This window comes from Embiotoca jacksoni, unplaced genomic scaffold (assembly GCF_022577435.1).
Source record: "Embiotoca jacksoni isolate LCO1_2020_lvr unplaced genomic scaffold, fEmbJac1.0.p SCAF_23, whole genome shotgun sequence".
NCBI classification, from domain to species: Eukaryota; Metazoa; Chordata; class Actinopteri; family Embiotocidae; genus Embiotoca; species Embiotoca jacksoni.
The window spans coordinates 3626546-3647129 of record NW_027185374.1 but is presented as its reverse complement, the minus strand read 5'-3'; the positions used below and the strand labels follow the sequence as shown (position 1 = coordinate 3647129).

At 44.5% G+C, this 20584-nt stretch overlaps 2 protein-coding genes across 4 annotated transcripts in view; both read right to left on the bottom strand.

Moving 5' to 3' along the window:
- Window positions 1–16903, bottom strand: part of LOC138203437 (disheveled-associated activator of morphogenesis 1-like) — a 46919-nt gene extending 30016 nt beyond the window's left edge. For 2 of the 3 annotated variants that reach the window (XM_069158288.1, XM_069158290.1), the window contains exon 1: window positions 1851–2253. The gene's annotated coding sequence lies outside the window, so the exon portion shown is untranslated. Of the gene's footprint in view, window positions 1–1850; window positions 2254–16754 lie in introns of those variants that run through there. The other variant, XM_069158289.1, reaches the window with a different exon arrangement.
- A 1179-nt stretch (window positions 16904–18082) lies between these two features.
- On the bottom strand, window positions 18083–19513 carry LOC138203759 (tubulin alpha chain-like). The gene is made up of 2 exons (XM_069158768.1): window positions 19431–19513; window positions 18083–18494 (listed from the first exon to the last, which is right to left on the bottom strand). The coding sequence occupies exons 1-2, from the start codon at window positions 19511–19513 to the stop codon at window positions 18083–18085; spliced, it is 495 nt and encodes a 164-aa protein (XP_069014869.1).
- Between the last annotated feature and the right edge of the window lie 1071 nt (window positions 19514–20584).

Sequence of the window (20584 nt, the reverse complement as noted above, 5' to 3'; positions counted from 1 at the left end):
AACAAGATTTAGGTGTTTTTTTTTTTTTGGGTGCAGCACGGAAAGCACCTCCTGGCTACCGTGACGGCCCGAGCAGTCGTTCTTCCGGCCACAAATGTACGCGTCAAGACAACGGAAGCCGGTGCAAGAAGAACTGCGTCTGCAGCTCCTTTCCAGTGACGCAGGAAATGTATCATGGAATATATATATATATATATATTTACTCTCAACGCTAATCGGACATGCACATAAAAAGCAGCACATTTTTCTTTGGTTTTTCATGAGCAGAAGGTTCTTAACCGGATAGCTGATGACTAGAATGCGAGCAGGAGGCTGGGAATCGATATGTCCTCGACTATCAGCAGACGGGAAAGGCGATCGGCGCATTTATTGAATTAGTGTCATCCTGCTTCTGTCGTCATTAAAGATGTGACGATGAGAAATTGAGCGTCACTGTTAAGGAAAGGAAGTGAGTGTTTAGGCAAAGAATGAAGTAATAAACAACTGGCGAGTTGAGATAGAAAAGCTGCTCTTTGAATGACTGCAAACATTATAAAGCACCAGTAGCTGTCGTCGTGATGTACTGCGGAGGGAACGTTATGATGTGCACCACGGCCAGGCGCCGACTAAGAATAGCCACACATTTATTTCCCGCGTAGTGAAATAAACGACCAGAGGACGGTCAATAATGGGGCGTGGAGAGCGTTAGAGTCTTTTCTAGGGTACCCTGAGCGACAGCCTGTCCTTTAAAAAAATCCCTACCTCTTCCTCAGTTGCTATGGCAACCCGAGCGGCGGGTGACCGGTGCGGGCTGGGTGGGTGGGCGATTTAAATGTAAGCTCCTTCCATTGCACATTACCCTCCTTTTTAATCTGTTCTGGAGGTTTATGAGGAAGAAAATAGGATCGTGTCTCTAATTCGGCGCACTAAAAAAAAATTACAAAACCATTAAGGATTACAGCGTAAGATCGAGTTTTCCGTCGCTCAGAGATGGCAGGAAATCCTGCAGAGTTACGAAGGCAAGCTGTCAGTCCTTTGCAACAACGTCGGCCCGTCGAGTATTTACATCCGATATGGAGTATAAACGGCCTCTCGAGGGAGGCGGCGGAAGCGCGAGTGGAACCCGAGAAGGATGGGCAGCAGCAGGAAGTGAGTGAGGTGAATGAACGGACCCGCTTCCCTGCTCAAGGTGACTTTCCTTTTCATTGACCTGATCATCTGCACTCCGCCCCCCCTCATGGAAAGAGTATGCCATCCATCCTCTCCCTCTGTCTGACGCTCAGTTGATACTGATAACGGGCTGCGTTCGCCAAACCAGAGCGAGAAGCTGGTGGGAGGTAACAGCCTGTAGCCTCTGTGTGTGTGTGTGTGTGTGTGTGTGTGTGTGTGTGTGTGTGTGTGTGTGTGTGTGTGTGTGTTTGAGATCACATATTTCTACCACCACCTCACCTCACCTACAGAGCAGCCTTGTCATTATGGGGGCATTCCCTGCATGCACAGGACTACTCTCCCACCACGAAATCAGCCCCGGGGTCTGATCGGAGGACCCTCGTCATCCTCCCATCCCCCAGTTACTACGGCAACACTGTTTTTTTTTTGTTGTTGTTTTTTTTTTTTCCTTCCCTGCACCAACACCTCCTAATTAGACAGACGTGACACAATCACCTACGTATTTGGTGAGCGGAGTCCAGATTGTATTCTGGGGAGTGATAAAGCGAACCCGGCAGCTCCCCTCACGCCGATAGCCTCCAACTATCTCCCGGTCACAAACATTCCAGCGAGCAGCGAGCCGGCTTCAGCTCCTGCGCTCCTTTTCCCCGCATTCATTTGATTACAGGGTAGAATAGGCGGAATCGGCGAGCCCGTCTTACCCTGTCCGGCGGCGAGCTCGTCCCCGTCGCGCTCCGAGCATTCCCTTTACATCCGGAAAAATCGCGGCAGGGTCCGGCTTTCTGCACCGTCGACAGGGAAAGCGACGCTCGAACACGGCGCACGGGGGAGCATTTCCTGCGCAAGGTATGTAAATCCACGCAGGTTCAAAAGTCGTCGGCTCGGGGATGGAGTGGCTAATGAGCACCTCGCCGGAGGCTAGTCAAAATCGGCCGAGAGGAAAATCCCAGTTAGACGGAGGCTGCGTTTTTCTGAAGAGGTGTGGAGGGTGGGGGGGGGAGGTGGGGGGGACGACGACGAGGGATAAACTCGCCATACAGAACGAGCTGCTGTTTGAGATCTTGCTAACAGCCAGCTGGCCGGGCGAGTTCTTCTCTCCTCAGCGTATCCTCTCTCTCCCGAGCACTGCTCCTCTCTGCAGAATGATGTGGGGGGGGGGAGGAGGGTGGGGGGGTGGGGTGACGGGACGGGCACAGATGTTACTGGCTCCAGGCCACACCCCTTTTCAACACTTCCAGTCCTAATAGGATGCAGCCGAGCCGTGGCCGCCGCCCAGATCCCCCCCCCCCCCCCATTCCCCTCCCCTCTCTGCACAGGCTTTGGACAACTTGTTTAGGGTTTGTTTGGAGAGCTGCAGACAGAAAACGAAGCTTAAGGTGGAAAAACATGCTCTCTCCCTCTCACCCACATTTACACCACGTAAATGTGGGTGAGAGGGAGAGAGATGGCAGGCAGTCAAAGTGTGACAAGGCTAATCTAAAAAACAAAACAAAAAAAAGATGTGAAGCAATGTCAAAGAAATAAATTAAGAAAGAAAACAGAAGCTACTTCCCGCCCTCTAACTTGAAGTCCTCCGAACACAAACGCCTTTCAGGGCATGAAACTTGTTTGCCGTCTTGGCTCCTAAATGGTGGAATGAGCTCCCCACCGACATCAGGACAGAGGAAACTCTGTAAATCTTCCGCCGCAAACTAAAAACACACCTCTTCCGACTTTACCTTGAACAGTAGAACTTTAGTAGCTTAAAATGGCACTTACTGATAGATCTTTGTAGTTTGGCTTTCTTGGAGAAATTGTATTTTCTTGACTCCTGTTGTTCTGGGTTTTGTACCCTCATGGTTGAAATGCACTTATTGTAAGTCGCTTTGGATAAAAGCGTCAGCTAAATGAAATGTAATGTAAAAACTGGACAGATTTCATTCTAAAAGTTTACAATGGCGAGACAAAAATAGAAATATCCAAAGGATTTTTAATCCAAATAATCGCAGACACTCCCACATGATTTACAGCACATACGTCACTCCTGCATCTCAGCGAACGACCGACTCACTAAATCCAGCATCGGCAAACATCCCTGCATTGCAACACTGCGACGCATTTTGGACACAAAGCAATTTAATTATGGCAGGAATTTGAGTCTGTATGCAGGACGTTCATCAAATTAGTGAATGACTTGAAACATTATGTCACAGTAATTTGCCTTCACAGTAAGATTTCACTTAAGAGAATTAGTAATTTAATAAAGAACTATTTCAGTCAGGTGAGGTCCTCGACTTCGCATATTTTCCAATTATCAAGACAGATTAACTGTGAATAAATCACAAAAGGCTTTTGTCATTGTCCCATTACACAACGACTGCTCTTCCTTTATCTACAAAATGTTGTCGCGAAGCCCAAAAATGTATTTCAAAGTTATAATTTAACTCCAAATCTAGTACATGGTGGTTTCCCAAAGTGCTGGGAACATTTTCATCATGATGAACTTTCTGATTTATGGATGAAAAATGACTTGGTGTTCATATAGAGCAAGGACTCAGTCTGTTGGAAATAGAAACAAACAATCCAAACCAAAGACAATAATATCTTTAAGAAGCTTATTGAGAATGCCACAATATCTTTGCGACTGTGCTGGAGGGATGCTGATTCAGCTCTGATGTCATTAATTACTATTTTGTCCAACTTTGCGCATAGACAAGGTGAGAAAATCAGACATGCTCTTATAAGAGAACAGAAGTCTCCTACGTGATTCAGACCTTGCAGGTTTCCGAGCAAGTGTCCGCCCGTCATTCACGTCTCGTTCTCCAGATGTGAGTCAAGCATTTACCAACAGGTATCACGACAACAGGACGCCATAGTGCTTTTGTTGTACGTTTTGTCATTCAACACTGTTTTGTCCAATCAGAATGTGTGGTAGAAACACAGGAGAGTATCACATGCCCTGTAACCGAGAGTATGGATTTACTGTGCTTGCCAAGAAAACGCTGAGCTCAGACGCTGCCCCGCCAAAGGAAGTCAGAAATCAAATCCAAAAGCCAAATTAAAACCTTTTCCTCAAAAGCTGTGAGAAAACTCGACACGCATTAGAAATGTTGCCGGTCTTCCTCACCGCGACAAACCAGACACTTTCCACACAAGTGGTTAGTAATGTCGCTTTCCACGATTTCTGGGTTATTAAAAGTTCAAAGTCTTCCAACAGCTGCCATTTGGAGATGCCAACGTGTAAAGTTGCCTGCAGCTTTAAGATTTCTGAACCGCTTCCAAGTCGCGTGTTATGGCTAGCTGATATAAAGCCTCCTCTGCGGAAGCGCTGCAGTTTTCTGCCCAGATTTGATTTTTCCACGTTTGAATTAGCAGTGTTGATCCATGAAGCCGGGCCCGTGTGAAACACTTTATCTCCATGGGGCTGGCGTAACAGACATCAGTGGCGAGCCACGCCGGTGCAGTCATGAATGGTTAACAGTGGAAGCCGTACGGTCCGGAGATAGCTGCCTCTGAAAAGAATTTTTGTGCAGCTGGAACAACAGACAGGTCCAGTTCTCATGGAGGGCTTCTGTTCTGCTGGGACGGATCTTCCGTGTCCATGAAAGCCAGGACTGATGTTTTGTTGACCTCGTGTGCACCAGGAAGTGTACGGGACACTGAGGACGGGGCCATTTCTCAATGAGCAAAAACACTGCCCCGCAGTTCTGCGTCGCGTTAAGACGATTTAAAGTAAGACAGTCTGTCCTTCATTGGTTTTTATTATATGTTTAGTCTGTGCACAGTTTGCATGAACTCTTCTCTCTTCAGGTTACAGAGACTAGTTCATGCATTTATAATCATCAAAAAAAAAAAATCGTAAACAGCCTGTTGGCCTGCTACACAATCGAAACCTCAACTACCTTTATGAAATAAAAGATTTTTGTTTTTCTAACCTCTACCTCAATCTGCAACCTGTTTGCAGTAATTTAACATAAAGAGAATGGGAAAACGACACTCTTTTTGTGTTTGACGTGCACTAATATCTTTTCAAGGGAGTTGCAGACTGTTCAGGATCATTTAACAGCAGAATTAATCAAGCTTGAGTGACATGACAGCCTCTTTATTCCAACACTAGCTTGAGGCTTTTGCATCTGAATCCAAGAAATAACTCAAGGTGCAAGACAAAACGATGATACCTGGAGAGGAATTGAGCTCTACGAAGTGATTTTCTTTCTTTTCTGTACTTTTCCGTTCACTATTCAACATCAGACAAAACTCCACTTTACCCATTTCTTCATGGTTTTCAAATTCTTTGTTGCTTCGGTTTTGCCTTTAATGGTTTTGTGTCATGTTCACCTCGTAGACCAGCAACACAAACAAAATCAGGACAATATATAAGCCACAAGGCAGCAAAGCATCATAATCTAAATCACTTGAGAGTCTGCCACCGACCCTGCAGACGTTGCTTTTGGGGCCACCATATTTCCACAGACCAAATTAAGCTAAAAGCTGCTGAAAGCTTAAAAATCCCTTTCCAATACGTCAACGACGAAACAAGGAAGCATTGAAATCTGTTTGGCTGTAGACTGGAGATGACGCTGAAAGGTTCGGCAGACATTACAAGCTGGTTTGACCCGAGTCTCTCTGGTTATGTAGGAAATGAAAGCATCTGGTGAGAATGCGAATTGTTCGGCTTTCGGTGTGAAACGCGGGGTCAGGCGTCGGCGGCGCACAGGAGATGATAGAAAGAAAGCACGGAAATGACGTCTATCCTACGTGGACATGATCAGAAAGTCCAGCTGCACACTTCGGTTAAGTATATCCCGAGCTAGATCGTGACCGAGGGCCCCCAAATAATAATAATAAAAAAACAAAAAAACCACGTACTCAAAGTACTGCGAAGGAATGTGTGAAGGGGGAACGTTATATTATGGCTTGTATCATGTGGTGGAAGGCTGCAGCGCCACACCGTATTTTTCATTCAGGGTGGGGCCATATCTATAACTTCCAACCATGTGGTCTTTCCCTCGTAGGAGACCCTAACGTTCACAAATTAAATGCTAGGATTTATAAAAAAAAAAAAAAGAAAAAAAAAAGGGTCCCACCGGTCTCTACCCACCCTCTGGAAAGCTTGTAATTACTCTCTGAACCAAGTCCATCCCAGAAGGACCACACCACTTTCAGCATCCACTGATCTCGCCAGCGCAGCCGAACGACTGCGAACATGAAAGGGAAGTCCAAGTGAGCGGTTTACAACACCGAGAAAAAGGAGCAGCATTTGTGGAAGGAAACGAGAACAGAAGGACGCATGTCAAAAAGAGGATCGGTGTGGCAAACATGGGAGACGGTGAGATTAACAAAATGGTGGGGCTGGGCGTTTACAGTATATCAGTCAGGACTAGAGTACCGACACGATGTTCTCTTATCTCACGTAATCATTAAAAGACTGAGCTTCTATTTACTGTTTTATTTTCCCCGAGCGCTCTCTCAGTTCATTTTCATTTTGAGCAAATGAGATGAGGTAATAAGTGGACGGTGAGTTTAAGGATTTGTTCCTTCACCAAACTTGTGAAGTACTACTCAAGTTATTTTGAAGCAGTATTCTTTTTTTTGTTGTTGTTTAATAAAAAAACAAGGCTATTTTTCAGCTGTTTTGATTATCCCTTTAACCGTCACAAATCTCGACTAAAATATATCATTACTAAATCATCCACAACGTGTATTTTAATCGTGCAAAGAATTACTCGGCATGTTAGTAAACTATACGAAGGGTGCTTTCTAAACGGCAAATATCGATCCACTTTTAAGACCCTTGAATTGTGAAACGACTCACAAGAAAACCAGGAGAATTAAAAAAAAAAAAAAAAAAAAGGGATCCGATACCAGAAGAAGTGGAAGGCACTCCCGCAAACATGCATCTGACGTGAATAGCTGCAGCCGTGGCGGACGTGCTTGTAATGGATCGAGCGAATTTGAGGGTTAAAAGACTGCGGCTTAACTTGTTGATCCCTCCAGATGTAGGCCAGCTCACTACACCGAGAAATCAGTGCTTAAGGTTTCAAGCAGAGAGGGCGAGATCAAAAAAAAAAAAAAAAAAAAAAGACGAGGACAGTGGAGGTAGTGTATAAACAAACAAATCAAACGCAGCAATGTTAATCCAATCAGTGTCCGGGCTACTTTGAGGGTGAAGACAGCTTCAAAGTGTCGCGGGCCTATGAAGCGAACGTCACACACGGGCGCTCTGACAATTAGTTCACCGGACTAAATCCACGTGGAAAAGGTCGGGAGGTTTCGGGGCTCCTCTTTGACCGCTGAACGCGGATGTCAGACTGGCCTGCGGCCAGCGGGATGCGTGGCCGACTCACCGAGGCAAAGTCTAAAGCGAGACCAACTCGGTGTACAGTAAACAGACATCTTGCATGGCAGGATTGCTCAGTTATAAGCTCCTTATCTCAAAGTGCCATAATCTCAGAGAGGAAAAGCAACCTGAGACATCAAGCCGGAACGATAAGTTCAGCAGTTTGAGATCGTCGCGTTAAACCCCGTTGGATATTCCCCGCTTGACTTTGAAGACGAGGGGGTGACGGGGCCTCGACTGTTCTGGCTCCAATTCTTCAGAACAGCTAATAAAGACCTCCGATGAAATAAGTCTCCGCTTTCTTTAATGTTTTTATTATTTTATTATGATCTCCATTTTTAACTGTGGTATTGGGGATTTCACTTGTCAACTGTGAGTCTGTACTCGATTGTTCCCCCCCCGAGTTCTCCATTATTGTCCTTGTTTGCCAAGTACCCTTGTTATGGTAGTTTTGAAGTTATTTAGTTTTTGTTATGATTAAAGCGAAGAAAATCGACAGAGCCGCTTGAACCAGCGCGTTGTAAAGGAAAAACATGAAACCAAAACAGAAACGGCAGAACTAAAAATGTTTGGGGACGTTAACAAGGACACCTGATGTTGAACAGGATCAACATCCCCGCGGTGTCTCGGCTATCAGCTGTCGCGATGCCAACCGCTGGGAGACAAACATACGCTGATCAGAGCCGCGAGTGAACGGCAACGTTTGAGTGAATATTCAGTTAATCTGCTAATATCTGCAATTTTGATTCAAACTGACAGATAAAACTGCCTCGAGTCACGTTTCATGTTCATGGTTAGACCGCTGAAAAATGAACCAGTTGTTGGAATGGCTCACCGGACAGTCATAACACTGATAAAAGTATAACGCGTAACGCAACCGCGAGGACAGAAATATGGACGTGGACAATGGTCGCCACTTAAGAGCTGTAATACAATCACACCAGAGGAATATTTAGCTATTGACGCAGCTGGCTTCGTCTGACTGGGCGGCTGTTTTGATGGCTTCTCCGCGGTAATGTTATCACACAGATTCAGTTATACTGTGGGAACCTGCTCATCGTAGCGGCGGCCTTAAGTCTCGTCCAGGGAAACCAGGACGTCTCGTGTTCCCGGAGGAAGGAACGCGGCTGCCGCGACTATCTTTCGGCATAAACGGAAAACGTTTCGTACCCGTCAATAATACCAAATATGAGGATTTAAGTTTGAGTCCATGACCACGCTGGGATTCATTACTTTGAGCTCTGGCTGTTTGTGAGAAGTCTCATTGTGCTTCGCGATAAAAGAACAAAGCTGCTTATTTAATCTTTTTTTTAAATCACAAATTCTTCTAATTCAATCAGAATGACATTTCTGGCTCCTGAGATGCCAACTCGGTTAACGGGAAATGACATTATCATGTTAAATATACCAACAGCACGGGAAGTTAAGAAGTATACACACGACTAGAGGAAAACCATGGACCGAAATGTAGATGTATTCGCATCCATTCTCCTGAAAGCAATTTCGGTCGAACCATCCGGCCAAAAGAATGGAACATTCGCCAAACTTGAATCTCCGCCTCTGCGCTTTTCTGAACTTCTGAACTGATCAAGTTTCGTCATAAATGAAAAATAGACGAGTGACATAGCCTAAACATCATTTTCTGCCCTTGCTCTTTTGCTCGTCTACTTGTCAGAACTTGAAAGTTGCTTTCCGAAGGGCGGGGCAGCATTTTAAGAGCAGGATAAAGCATGTCGTGCTCTGGCACAGTCTGCCGCTGAATCCGATATCCGTCTGCTGTTTCAAAGCCTGTTCAACACGCTTTGGTTTGTGTCTGAAGAAGAGACACGATGGCGTCTTGACCTCCTCCGGGTCGTAGAAATTGAACAGGATGCGCGGCATATAAAACCTACATCATCTCTAAAACTGGTCCATTGAGTATATACATGCACCCTCAAGGCCTGAAATCAGACAGCTGGGACCGGCGAGGGCATCCGAGTGGAGCTTTGTCAGACGAAGACGTCAAAACAAGCTGGAGGAGTTCAACCTCCAGAATCAGTGGCGTCTGCACCCTCCGGAAATCCCAGCACCGCCTCGGTCACCTCTTCCGCTTTGGAGATGTATCCTGGCTGTGAACGGAGCAGCGTTGCTCGTGCGTGATGCGAATCGCTTTAATATGTTGAACATGCGTCAGCTTTCAGTCAAAGAGCTGCTATTACCAGAGCTTCAAGTAGCAGCCTGAACCGACTGAATTTACTGTCAGACCAAATGCTGGCATCCAACCAGCGGGAACCTCTCCTACAAGAATAACACTTCTAAACAAGGAGAAAAAAAAAAGAAAAGGGCGGACAGCTCACGGGTCCACCGAAACTGCGAGCTCCAGCAAAATTCTCATTTCGAGCATCTCTGCTGGGAATTAACATTAATAATGTGACCGAGACAAAGGGGATAGAGGCGAGGATAGACTGAAACATGAATCCCTCCTGGCCTATAAAAAAAAAAAACCCAGCCTCCCAAACCAACATCTTGGTTATGGGACTACCCCTACCCCCCCCCCCCCTCCTCCCACCCCCCCACACACACAGGACAAGACCCACATGCTCCCTTTGTTTGAACCCCTCCAGGGCTACTCTCTCTCCACATCTTGCGGCTAAGGCACACAAGTGATTAATTTGGACGCTCATTGTCATGGTAATCTGTGGTTTGCCTCATTTCTTTCAGTCTGGCAAGAGAACAGTCACCTTCTAACTTAGTTAACTACAACTGAACGCCACTCTTAAGCACAAAAAGAAAAGCAAAAGGCTATCGATTGGGAAAAAAAATAAATTAATATCGAAGCTGACAAAATTAAGTGACTCCAAGACTTCAGTCAAAACCAAAAAAGTATAAATATAGCTTCCATCATGTGACATACTTTAACAGCCCAAGACAATTACTCCAAATAACAGGGCCGCAACCAGGAAAGACAAGTTCCCAAAACTGCAATGTTATTCAGTAATATGGTCTTCTATTTCCTAAGGTAAACCATTTGTCATAATAGATTTACTGTTGTACTTTCTTCAGGATAAAACTGCTAATATTTAGGGATGGATATTTCAAGAAAAACTACTATTCAAAATTCACTCTGAACTATTCAAATTTGCTTTGAATATTCAATAAAGAAAATACACCTGGATGTTTGGATAGGGGTGATTTCCCGAGACTAAAACGCATCAAATTCGTAATATACGTTATCGCGACCTCCCAAACGCTACGTGCTGTTCGTCATCAATCAGTGTGAAAGACTCCGTGCCGCATTTTAAACTGCAGGCGTCATGGTTTTAAGGTCATTACCTTTGTAACGGTCTCAAAAAGAAAACTATCTCGGCATCAGAAGTAGCACAGCCTGTGCTGTTCTCTCGAAGGTACAACAGCAACAAGTCCAGATCGTCCCAAAATATTATTTCATAGGTCACCCAGTTCTAGTTATAGAACCGCAAGACTCTAGATCAAGGCTGGTTCCTCTGGAGGGGGAGGGAGGAGGAGGGTGGGGGGGATGGGGGGGCTGCTCTGTGCAGGCGAGTACATGCTGCAAAATCAGTGAAACGGACGGACTCTGAAAAACATCAACACGCCTCACGATTACACTAGTTTCAGTAGATGGAGGCTAATTAGGCCCATCGGATTTTCATACTCTTATTAATGTGAACGGAAATGAAAGGTGACAGTGTGTGACCTCCGACGGGTTCTGTTAGAGATCCAGTTCACATCATCTGGCTGTGATGCGTTTTTCAGCGCTAATAAAAACTGGGTAAAGAGTGAATGACTTTCCATGAAGGATCCATTACTCACCGGGGTCTTAAGTCTGTCAGCTCAGAGCACATTAATGAAAAATCTGCCAGCGCCGAGTGGCTGAGCTGGACACAAGAGTGCACTGCCCTCTCACCTCTGAACAATCAGAAAGGTCGAGAGTCAGCGGTCCGGGGAAGGGAAAGCGGGAACTAAACGCGACTACCAACGTTTACGATGAGCATGTGTTTTTAATGTTTTCATTGAAAAGGTGCTAGTATAAAAAAATATATATATACCTGTGAAATAGAAGAAGAGCTATTCTCTGACTCAAATTACAGAGTACAATCTAGCAATGGTTGCAACCACCCAGATCCTGACATGCCTTATTATCTGATCAGTTTAGTTTGTAGCCGATGATCTAAACATAGACACAATATATGTATATATATATATATATTTATATATATATAAAATAACATTTCCTTTGTGGAATAGCACCTTCATTCTTTTACCCGAAGGGGTTTTGTTTTATTTCATAAATATGTATGTTTTGATAATATTAGCGGAGGTGGTCTTTGTTTGAGGTGAGGTGGCCTGCCTCTACCATGAAGCCCTGCAGGAACCCCTTTTGATCATAGACTCTTAATGCGTTTTATTTTCTTTCCAGTAAACGATGTTAAGCAGGCCTGCCTCCAGCTCCGGGCGAGAGGTTACGCGAGCCTTGGAATATTTATTCAGCTTTGTAGAAAAGATAACTGTAACAAGCTGAGATGTTTGCCGGCACGGCCACAAAGCAACAATCCTCAAAATGCGAGGTTGGGTCTCGGGTGTGGCCAACAATGGCTGTCGAAGCCCAGCTGTCCCAACAGTGAGGACAAGTGCGAAGGCTGGGGGGCAGGGTGTGGCATGGCAGGGGAGCTATGGTGATGGAGCAGGCCTCGACAGAGAAGGGATGCTAAATGAAGCTATTGTCCGGCCCAAGTGAAGCACACCGCGCAAAGAATGGCACATTCAAACAGTCATACAGGCCCATTGTTGTGACGGGCCAGCAGAGTGCTGGAGGTCCACATTCATCCCGCAGGATCGACTGCACATCACACAGATTGAGCCTGATCGCAGAACATGAAGCTCCCGACACCGGCAGGGAGAGAAGGACTGATAGTGACACGGAGGAACCCTTCCCCCCCAAACAATTCGAGGACCCTTCAGGTCCGTTCGTCAATGAAAATCACCGGACTGGTCCAACCTGGTGACGGCCGCTCCAGCTCCGATACGTCTGCCGTTGGAACCGACATAATCACAAATCGCATTGTGAGAAACGCAGATGTTTTTTTTGACAAATAATTGTCCTCTGTTTTACCGTGTATTGAGTCAAAACAATTAATCAATTCGCAACATTTTGATGATCATTTAACTAACACCACCAAAACTGTGAGAGTTTCCAAAATTAGGAAGTCTATTTTCAATAGTTTCTGAGTTTTTAGCAAACCAAGCAATTCATTTAGAAAAGAATCAGCAGATTCACACCGAACACGCCCATAAAGCAATGACAACGCCACTGACAGCAGACGCGTCGCTGTCCTCTCATGACACATACAATCATTCCACCTAACCCTGGTGTGACGGTGTACAGTCTGGGAACGATGATGAGCATGACTCAATATTCAAACCGAGTCAGGTAGTGATGGTATGTATACTAACTGGTTTGTTGCCTTCTCCCTTGCCTGTTAAATACCTGTTCATGCACATGTTTAGGAAGTAAACACCCACTAAATGCTCAGCTAGAGACATTAAGACACATCCAGTGCATTGAAACCAGTTCATTTAGGGTTCTACAGGAACAACATCGCTGAACATCATTCGCGCACCCTCAAATGGTCCAGGATGCTAAAAAGAAAGCCGAGTTGCAAGAGCCATCTTAAACAAAGATGCGTATTTGCTGAGAAAAAAAAAAAAGCAGACATGGCATGGCCGCGTCTCGACACCTGCCTCTGTACATCCAGAGACCGTGCAGACATATGGTGGTCTTAAGGGCTCAGCTGTGCTACAGCCGCTCCTAAGTGACATCCACCGGTGAAAGAAATGATTAGTCTGCACCTCCCCCTTGTTGTTGGGGCTGTCGTTTTACCCGTTCACTCTGTAGGGCTGAATGTGTGCCCCCCCCCCCCCTACCCCCCCACCCCCCCGCCGCGAAACATAACACTCAGGTCATGAACCCGGTTCCCCCCAGGTGTATGCGTGTGCTGACAGACAGAGATACCTGTCCACACCGCCACTGCTTATGTACTGGTACTTTGGATGTTGATGCTGCGCTTTGCTCTGTGGAGCACAAAACTGAACCGAACACTTTGCCAATTTCTATACGGGACGACTTTTGTCTTTTTGAGTGCCATCTGTGATAGATTTACGGCATGACGTGACGCCGCTGGGTGGTGGAAGAGCAACAGGAATATCTGGGCTTAGAGAAGTCTGACTTCATTTACTTACTTTCGGCAGTAAGTAAATAGCAAGAGATTAAAAATCATCACCGATGAGGAAATGTAAGAACAGGGCAGCTCCGCCGAAACCGAGCCGCGGGCCAGTTTCACCAGGGACAGTGTTTGTTAAGGTCTGTTTCCAACAGCACAGCAGAACGTGTGTGTGCGTGTGTGCGTGTGTGTGTGTGTGTGTGTTTGTGTGTGTGACAACAGAAGGATGACATAAAACATGACCAGGGCCAGCGAAAACAACCCGGCAGTTGTTGTAGTTGAAGGCTGCGCTCGTGCAGCGGAAGCAACGCCATAATGTTTCACTGTTATGATTGCTAAAACGTGACCACCATAGCAACGAACAGCAAATAATAAACTAAACTGGACACAAAACAACACGCTTGTTGATCTGCGTGTTGCGGCTGTTTGCGGAACAGTCGGGCGAGAAGACACACACAAAAAAAACAAAACCTTTTGGTTGACAGGTCGGATAAACACGCTGCCTTGCCTTTAAAGTCAGTGGAAATACTAGATTCGAGCGCGGAGGACAAAGAGGCGACGTGCACGGGCTGATACTGCTGCGATAAGTTAATACCAACCAATAATATCGTAGCCTGTGGACACACGCCGGTCAGGCTCCAACAGAAAAGGCCTATCCCTTGTGAAAGGCGTGCGGTTACAACACCCGAGTCGTCGTCGTCATCGTCCGCGAAGCGCATCTGTTCGGGAAAACAGGCGGTGCGAACGTCGGGACCTGTCCACGCTGAGCGGTAACCAGCCAACTCCCTGTCTGAGCATTAACGCCGTGAACAAAAAACAAACGGCACGGCGCAGCACGTAAAGGCTTCCGTTTACAGCGAAAAGGTGCCGGCAGATCGCACCGCAGCAGCGAAGCCCTTTCACAAAGCTGCAGCCCATTTACAAGCACATACAGGCCCCTGAATGATTCAGAGCATTTTAACTCCCGGGAATGTAAAGCCTTTTCTGATAAGCAGCACCCAACCGGGAATAAGCCGACCACTATAATGATTGAAGGAGGGATAATCTCCCTGTTGTGCTGCCCAACTGACCTGCAACTTCATGACTTCCAGAAGTGAGTCACCACACTTAATACAGGTAAATATTAAATCAGAACAGGTGAAAAGCATCATACGTCTGAAATCTCTCCATGCTGGTCCTTTAAAAAAAAAAAAAAAAAAAAAAAAAAAAAAAAAGAGGGTAATGTTGCACTTGGGTGCAAAGAAACTGTTCGTGACCTCAGCTTATCAATCAGGGCTGAGGATGATGCGATGCCGGCACATGTGGAGAGATGTCCACATTTAAAACACATATTTTGGAGCTCTGATCAAAGCTGTAGCCGCAAGTTATGAAGCATTTACGGACCTGTCTGATAAACGGGTTCACTCAAAACCGCTGACAAAGTTTCATTTTATCAACACAGTACAAAGCTGCGCTTCATTCCAGCCGCAATCAAATTATTAAATAATGTCCACGAGGGATGGGAAGCACCCTGATCTCTCTTTTGAGGGCTGTTGTTGTCCTCGCATGCAACGGATTGCCCCATCAGGGATAAATTAAGTACGCAGCTGATTGATATCTTGGTCACATCTCCATAATCATCAAAATGAAGGGCTTTTTGTGGTGCGTCGCGTGTTTGAAGCAAGTAACCATCAGTGTAAATTGTTGAAATTGGCTCACCAAAGCTACGGTTCAGACTGTCAAATATCGATATGGACATCTTCATGAATCCAGAATATACGACAAAACTGTGTAAAATAATTAAATATTAGCCAAAACTTACCATGACCACGTCAGGAACTGCATTTTAGTGGAGGAACGTCACTAACTCAACTGTGCTTACGTTAAAGGTGCTCGTACTTTACTTGAGTGTTTCCATTTTATGCAACGTCTACTCCACTACGTTGAGGAGGCACACATTGAACTTATTACTCCACTAAATCTATCTGACAGCTTTAGTTACTTTTCAGAGTATAACTTTTCATATTGTTCCTATGCAGTGAAAACTACGCGTCTGCAAATGTGATGATGATCAATTTTTCCACAATAAACTTAAGGAATAAATGCTTCTTCATGGGTTGAGAAAATCGTCCTACCTCTCCAAAGATAAATAAACTAATTAAAACCCCACCTGGATCAGCTGGAAAGTGCATTTTTAAAGCCGTGAGCTGTGTTTTGTGAGCTTGTTTTCAGAAATATGTGGTTCTCACAGGTCAGCGATGCAAAACTGATGACGATCTTATAGAATATGATGCATTCCTGGAAAATAAACAAACCAACAGCATATGTATATATTTATATATTTATATATATATATATATTAATGAATTAGTGATATCAATCCGAAAACAACAACATAGTACAACACTGACACACAGCATTACTTTTGATAGCCTACTTCAAGTGTATTTTGCCAATACTACTTCGATCACTTTACTTCAGTGAGGTTTGTACATACTTGTAGGGGGTGGGGGGGGGGGTATTTTCACAGTGTGGTATTAAATCAGTAACCTGAGTATTAATGTTAATGACTCCTCAAGTGCTCCTCGGTTCGTTGGGAGATCCCTCATGATCCTCCGGGACCCAGTTTAGTGGTTTTGCCTCTGGTGCGAACAGGTTAGGCCAACGACAGAGACGGAGAGCGCCAGGCAGACGGGACGCAAACAAAACAGATGCAAATAAGAACCGGACCCCGGCCCGCATAAACTCCTGTCCGGCAACCAGGTTTCAGTCGCTGAAGATGAACTGTGTCATTAAAAAAAATAATAATAATAAAAAAAAAATAAATAAATAAATAAAAATAAAAAGTCAGCGACTCTCGTCAGGAAACTCGGGAAACGCAACAAACACAACAAACTCGTGTCAGCCGTCAAGCAGCTGTCGTTTACATGACGGCCGCACCGGGCCGGGCCGCACCGGGCCACACCGGGCCACACCGGGACGCGGGTCACCGCCGAACACCGCGCACCAAACGGCCCGGTGTGGGTGGCTGCTCACGCGGGTATTGTTTCGGTCGTGACGGTGGAAGTTTTTGTTTTGTAAACGCTTACCTCGTCGCGTTGGACATTTGTCTCCTCAGCCGTGTCCACAAGGTCATTAAGCGAGTCGCGGAAAAGTAAAGCAAACAGTAAGAGAGACGCGCCGTTCAGACGGCAGGACGATGATTAAACCGACTGGTTGGTCCGGGCTGTTCGTGAGGTCATCCCATTACTGGACTGGGTGACGCGCATGCGTCGGTCCGTGCCAGCACGCCGGTGCTTCATGGGTGTTGTAGTGTGGGACGTAAACAATGCTGCTCTCCTCAGAAATACCGCTGTTATGTATAAAGGACGTGTGACCGAAGCTCAACTGCTATCAAGATGTAAATGTATATTTATTTTCCTGGAATATTCCCAAAATAATTTGTTGGACCTTTTATTATTGTTGTAGTGTTGGAAATTTCACGTTTTTCATAAGTTATATGTTTGTAAACCAGACAGCCTAAGTTTTCGCTTAACTGGACTAAACAGTTTGAGAATCAACTTGAGGACTATAATGGACTTTTTAACAACTCTTTTCTGATATTTAACGGGCAAACAGTTTATTTAATTATGAACAGCCCTAACCCACATTCTGTCCTGAGGTATGTAAGGTCCTGAAAAATGAAAAAAGGTGTTCTCGCAGTTAGGTCAGAGTAGGTGTGGATACCCAGAATTATTTTCATTGCCAAGATTATTTTCCTCCCCCTCCCTCTAAAGATGTCATGAATTTTTGTCCAGGGCTTTAACCAGGGCACAGAATGTCTCCATCAGGTGACTAAACAGTATAAACATTCAGCCTACAGAAACAGATTGTGCACCGTGGTGGTATAACCAATGTTTTATATTTACCACAGAGTCAACTGTAAAAACCATAACACTGGGAATCCGTTCAGGGAACCACAGCTAAAATAGTCTGACTACAGTTTTAAAATAAAAACCATTACAACTTTTTCAAATATAGTATTTCAATGCCTGTAGTATATATATATATATGTATATATATGTGCATTGTACAAAACATGTACAGAAATTTATCAAACTCATGTCTACGAATTTTAAGCCTTCGATTTAATTTAATTTAAAAAAAAAATTGGAGGCATTCAAGAGCATTTTTTTGTCTCCCGTTTTACAAATACCTTTAAGCCTCTTATCTTCTCCCCCTCCACAGTCTACTCATGCTTTTTTTTCCAACAGCTTCTTACTGTCTTTAGCACTTTAGCACAAACTGACATTACCGGGACTTTGATCCGAACATATATAAACTACTGCCTTTTACAGCACTAACACTGGAATATATTTTAATATAAAACAGAACTATTTATCCTGTTTAACTGGTGCCTTTTATGCTCTAATACTCCTCACCCCCTCTCCTCTCCCACAACAGAGTCAATTCCAAACTCCTGGTAATCCTTCCCCAGAGCTGCCGTGGCCTCTCCGGGCTCAGAGAACTCTCCCTCCTCCATCCCTTCACCCACACACCAGAGAACAAAGCCACGCTTACCGTACATCAGATTAAATTTCTGATAAAGCCAAGCCCAGGCCTCTGCAATAGCAGCGGTGTCGCTCAGTGTGCACACAGTCATCTGGACTTTGGCCAGGTCTCCACTGGGAATTACGGTGGGCGGATGGTAGTTAATTCTGACCTTAAACAGAGCAGGGCATTGGTACACAAACTGGATGGTGCGCCCGGTCTTAATGGTGGCGGTGGCAGCATCGACATCTCTGGGCAGCACCTCACCGCGGTACAAAAAGCAGCAGGCCGTGTGTTTACTGAGGCAACGGTCACATTTAACTGTCTGACTGGATGTCTCAAAGCAGGCGTTTGGGAAGTTTTCTCACATTGAGGCTTCTCAGCAGAGATGACAGGTGGCCAGAGGGAAATGGAAAAACAAGATTAGCTACTGAAGACCAATGCACTGGTCAGACTGAGGATAGTGAGACAGACAGGGACCACACAGGAAACGCAATAATATAGTTTTGATGATGGGGATTAGGTAAAGGACCAGTTATTTGTAATAACATAGCAACAAAGGATGATTTGTTTGCTCCATGTATTTAAAAAAAAAACATGCACTGCCCTGACACTATAAAAAAAAAACTGAGTCACAGTCACAACAAAACCTAAATTTGATACTTAAGCATTAATCCATTCATTTTATGATGACTTGCAGTGTTATTCAGTCAATGTTTCTTCAAACAAAAGTCTAACGGGGTGCTTGTTTTTGCCAGATTCTGTTATTTAATAATAGTATATCATATAACTGACATAAAAACTATTGAAGATTCTATTAGCCCTTTCCAAAAAACGTTATTTTCTGTGAACAAGCCAAACCACAAAAGAAAGCTGTGCTGGTTGTTTGGGGACATTAATCTTCCTATTGATCAAAAACATTACACACAAAAAGACAATTCCCCTAAATAAATTTAAAAAAAATAAAAAAAAAAATCCCTCCACCGTCTAGTCTGCTGTCTGGGATGGGCTCATCCTCTGCATGGGAACAACGGTATCCACAGAAACTACTAGAAGTGGTATCAGTTGTCAGGGACAAAGATTTATCGCCCTCTGGTGGCTGGAAGAAAAACTGCACGATGTGAGTCTGACGCGGTACACTGCAAAGACACTCACTTGTCTGATACTCTGTTTATCTGCAATCATAGCTCATCAAAGGCCTCTTCAGGTAGGAACTCCTCCTGCACTGACTTCACCCACCAGTCTTCAGTTTCTGTCCAGCACCGGGCTGCGTAGGTGTTGTCAGCATCTTCTTGCGTCTGATCACTGCTGCCTGCATCACGGAGTTTGATTGATTGACAGCAGCCACGTCAGAATTTCTGTTGGTTAAAAGCTCATGTATAAGTACCAAAATGGTGCATCTGTTTTAAAGCACAACCTGGAGCAAGCCGTGTTTATGTGTACAGGATCCTTTTTCATTGCAATTAATAATCAACATCTATGAGATTATATCCCTTTTAAATGTTTATCCTTCAAATGACTAAGATGATCCCAAGATGATTGCACTCTTTATTTATTTATTGTTACAATAAAACTGGCATTGGGTTTTGAACTGTGGAATTGAACCAAAAGTGACCAGGCAGCAGTTCGTATTGATATGGGGACAGATACCTCTTTCAAATACTTAACATCTCAATCCTGTCTCATAAGGTATTAATATTCAAACTGAAATAAGACCTGACAATGATTAAGTATCAACACTGCAGTTACGAGAGGAAAATTAGCTGCCACAACTTCCAGACTGAAGAAAGAGTGTATAACGAAACAGTGACAAACAGAAATTAGGATATTGAAGCTAGAATTTAAAAACAACAGTAAACAATATCATCCTTCAGGAACTAAAAGAGACCAAGAAATCTGGACGAACTCTTAACTCGTAAAACTGAAGCCGCTTTATGAAACAAGAATACCATAATTATGGTAAATAGAGCGAGAAGCTTCTTTGTGTTTCAGCTACGTAAAGCGCAAAGAAATTAGATCATTTCTAGAATAGTACTAAGAGCGAGGATAATTATGGTCCATCCAAAGAACATAGAAAGGGGTTTGCTGATAATTCCTCTTTATGATGGTCCAGACTCAGCGGTAAGCAATAGATTGAAATTCTTTTCAGAAAATGTTGAATGTCATGAAGACGATCGCAGTTAAGACTTCAACTGAAAGCAGAAAGGTTTATGCAGAGACGGACACCACGTGTACAAACTGTGCTCGGACTAAGCTGAAATGTGTCAGCAGCAGCTTGTTGGTCCTGAAATTAAATGTTTCGGTCGAGTCTGTCACATTCATAAAAAAAAAAAAAAACTAATGTTAGGCGGTAGAAACTTGCTAGAAAAACAAAGCGAGCAGGAAATTC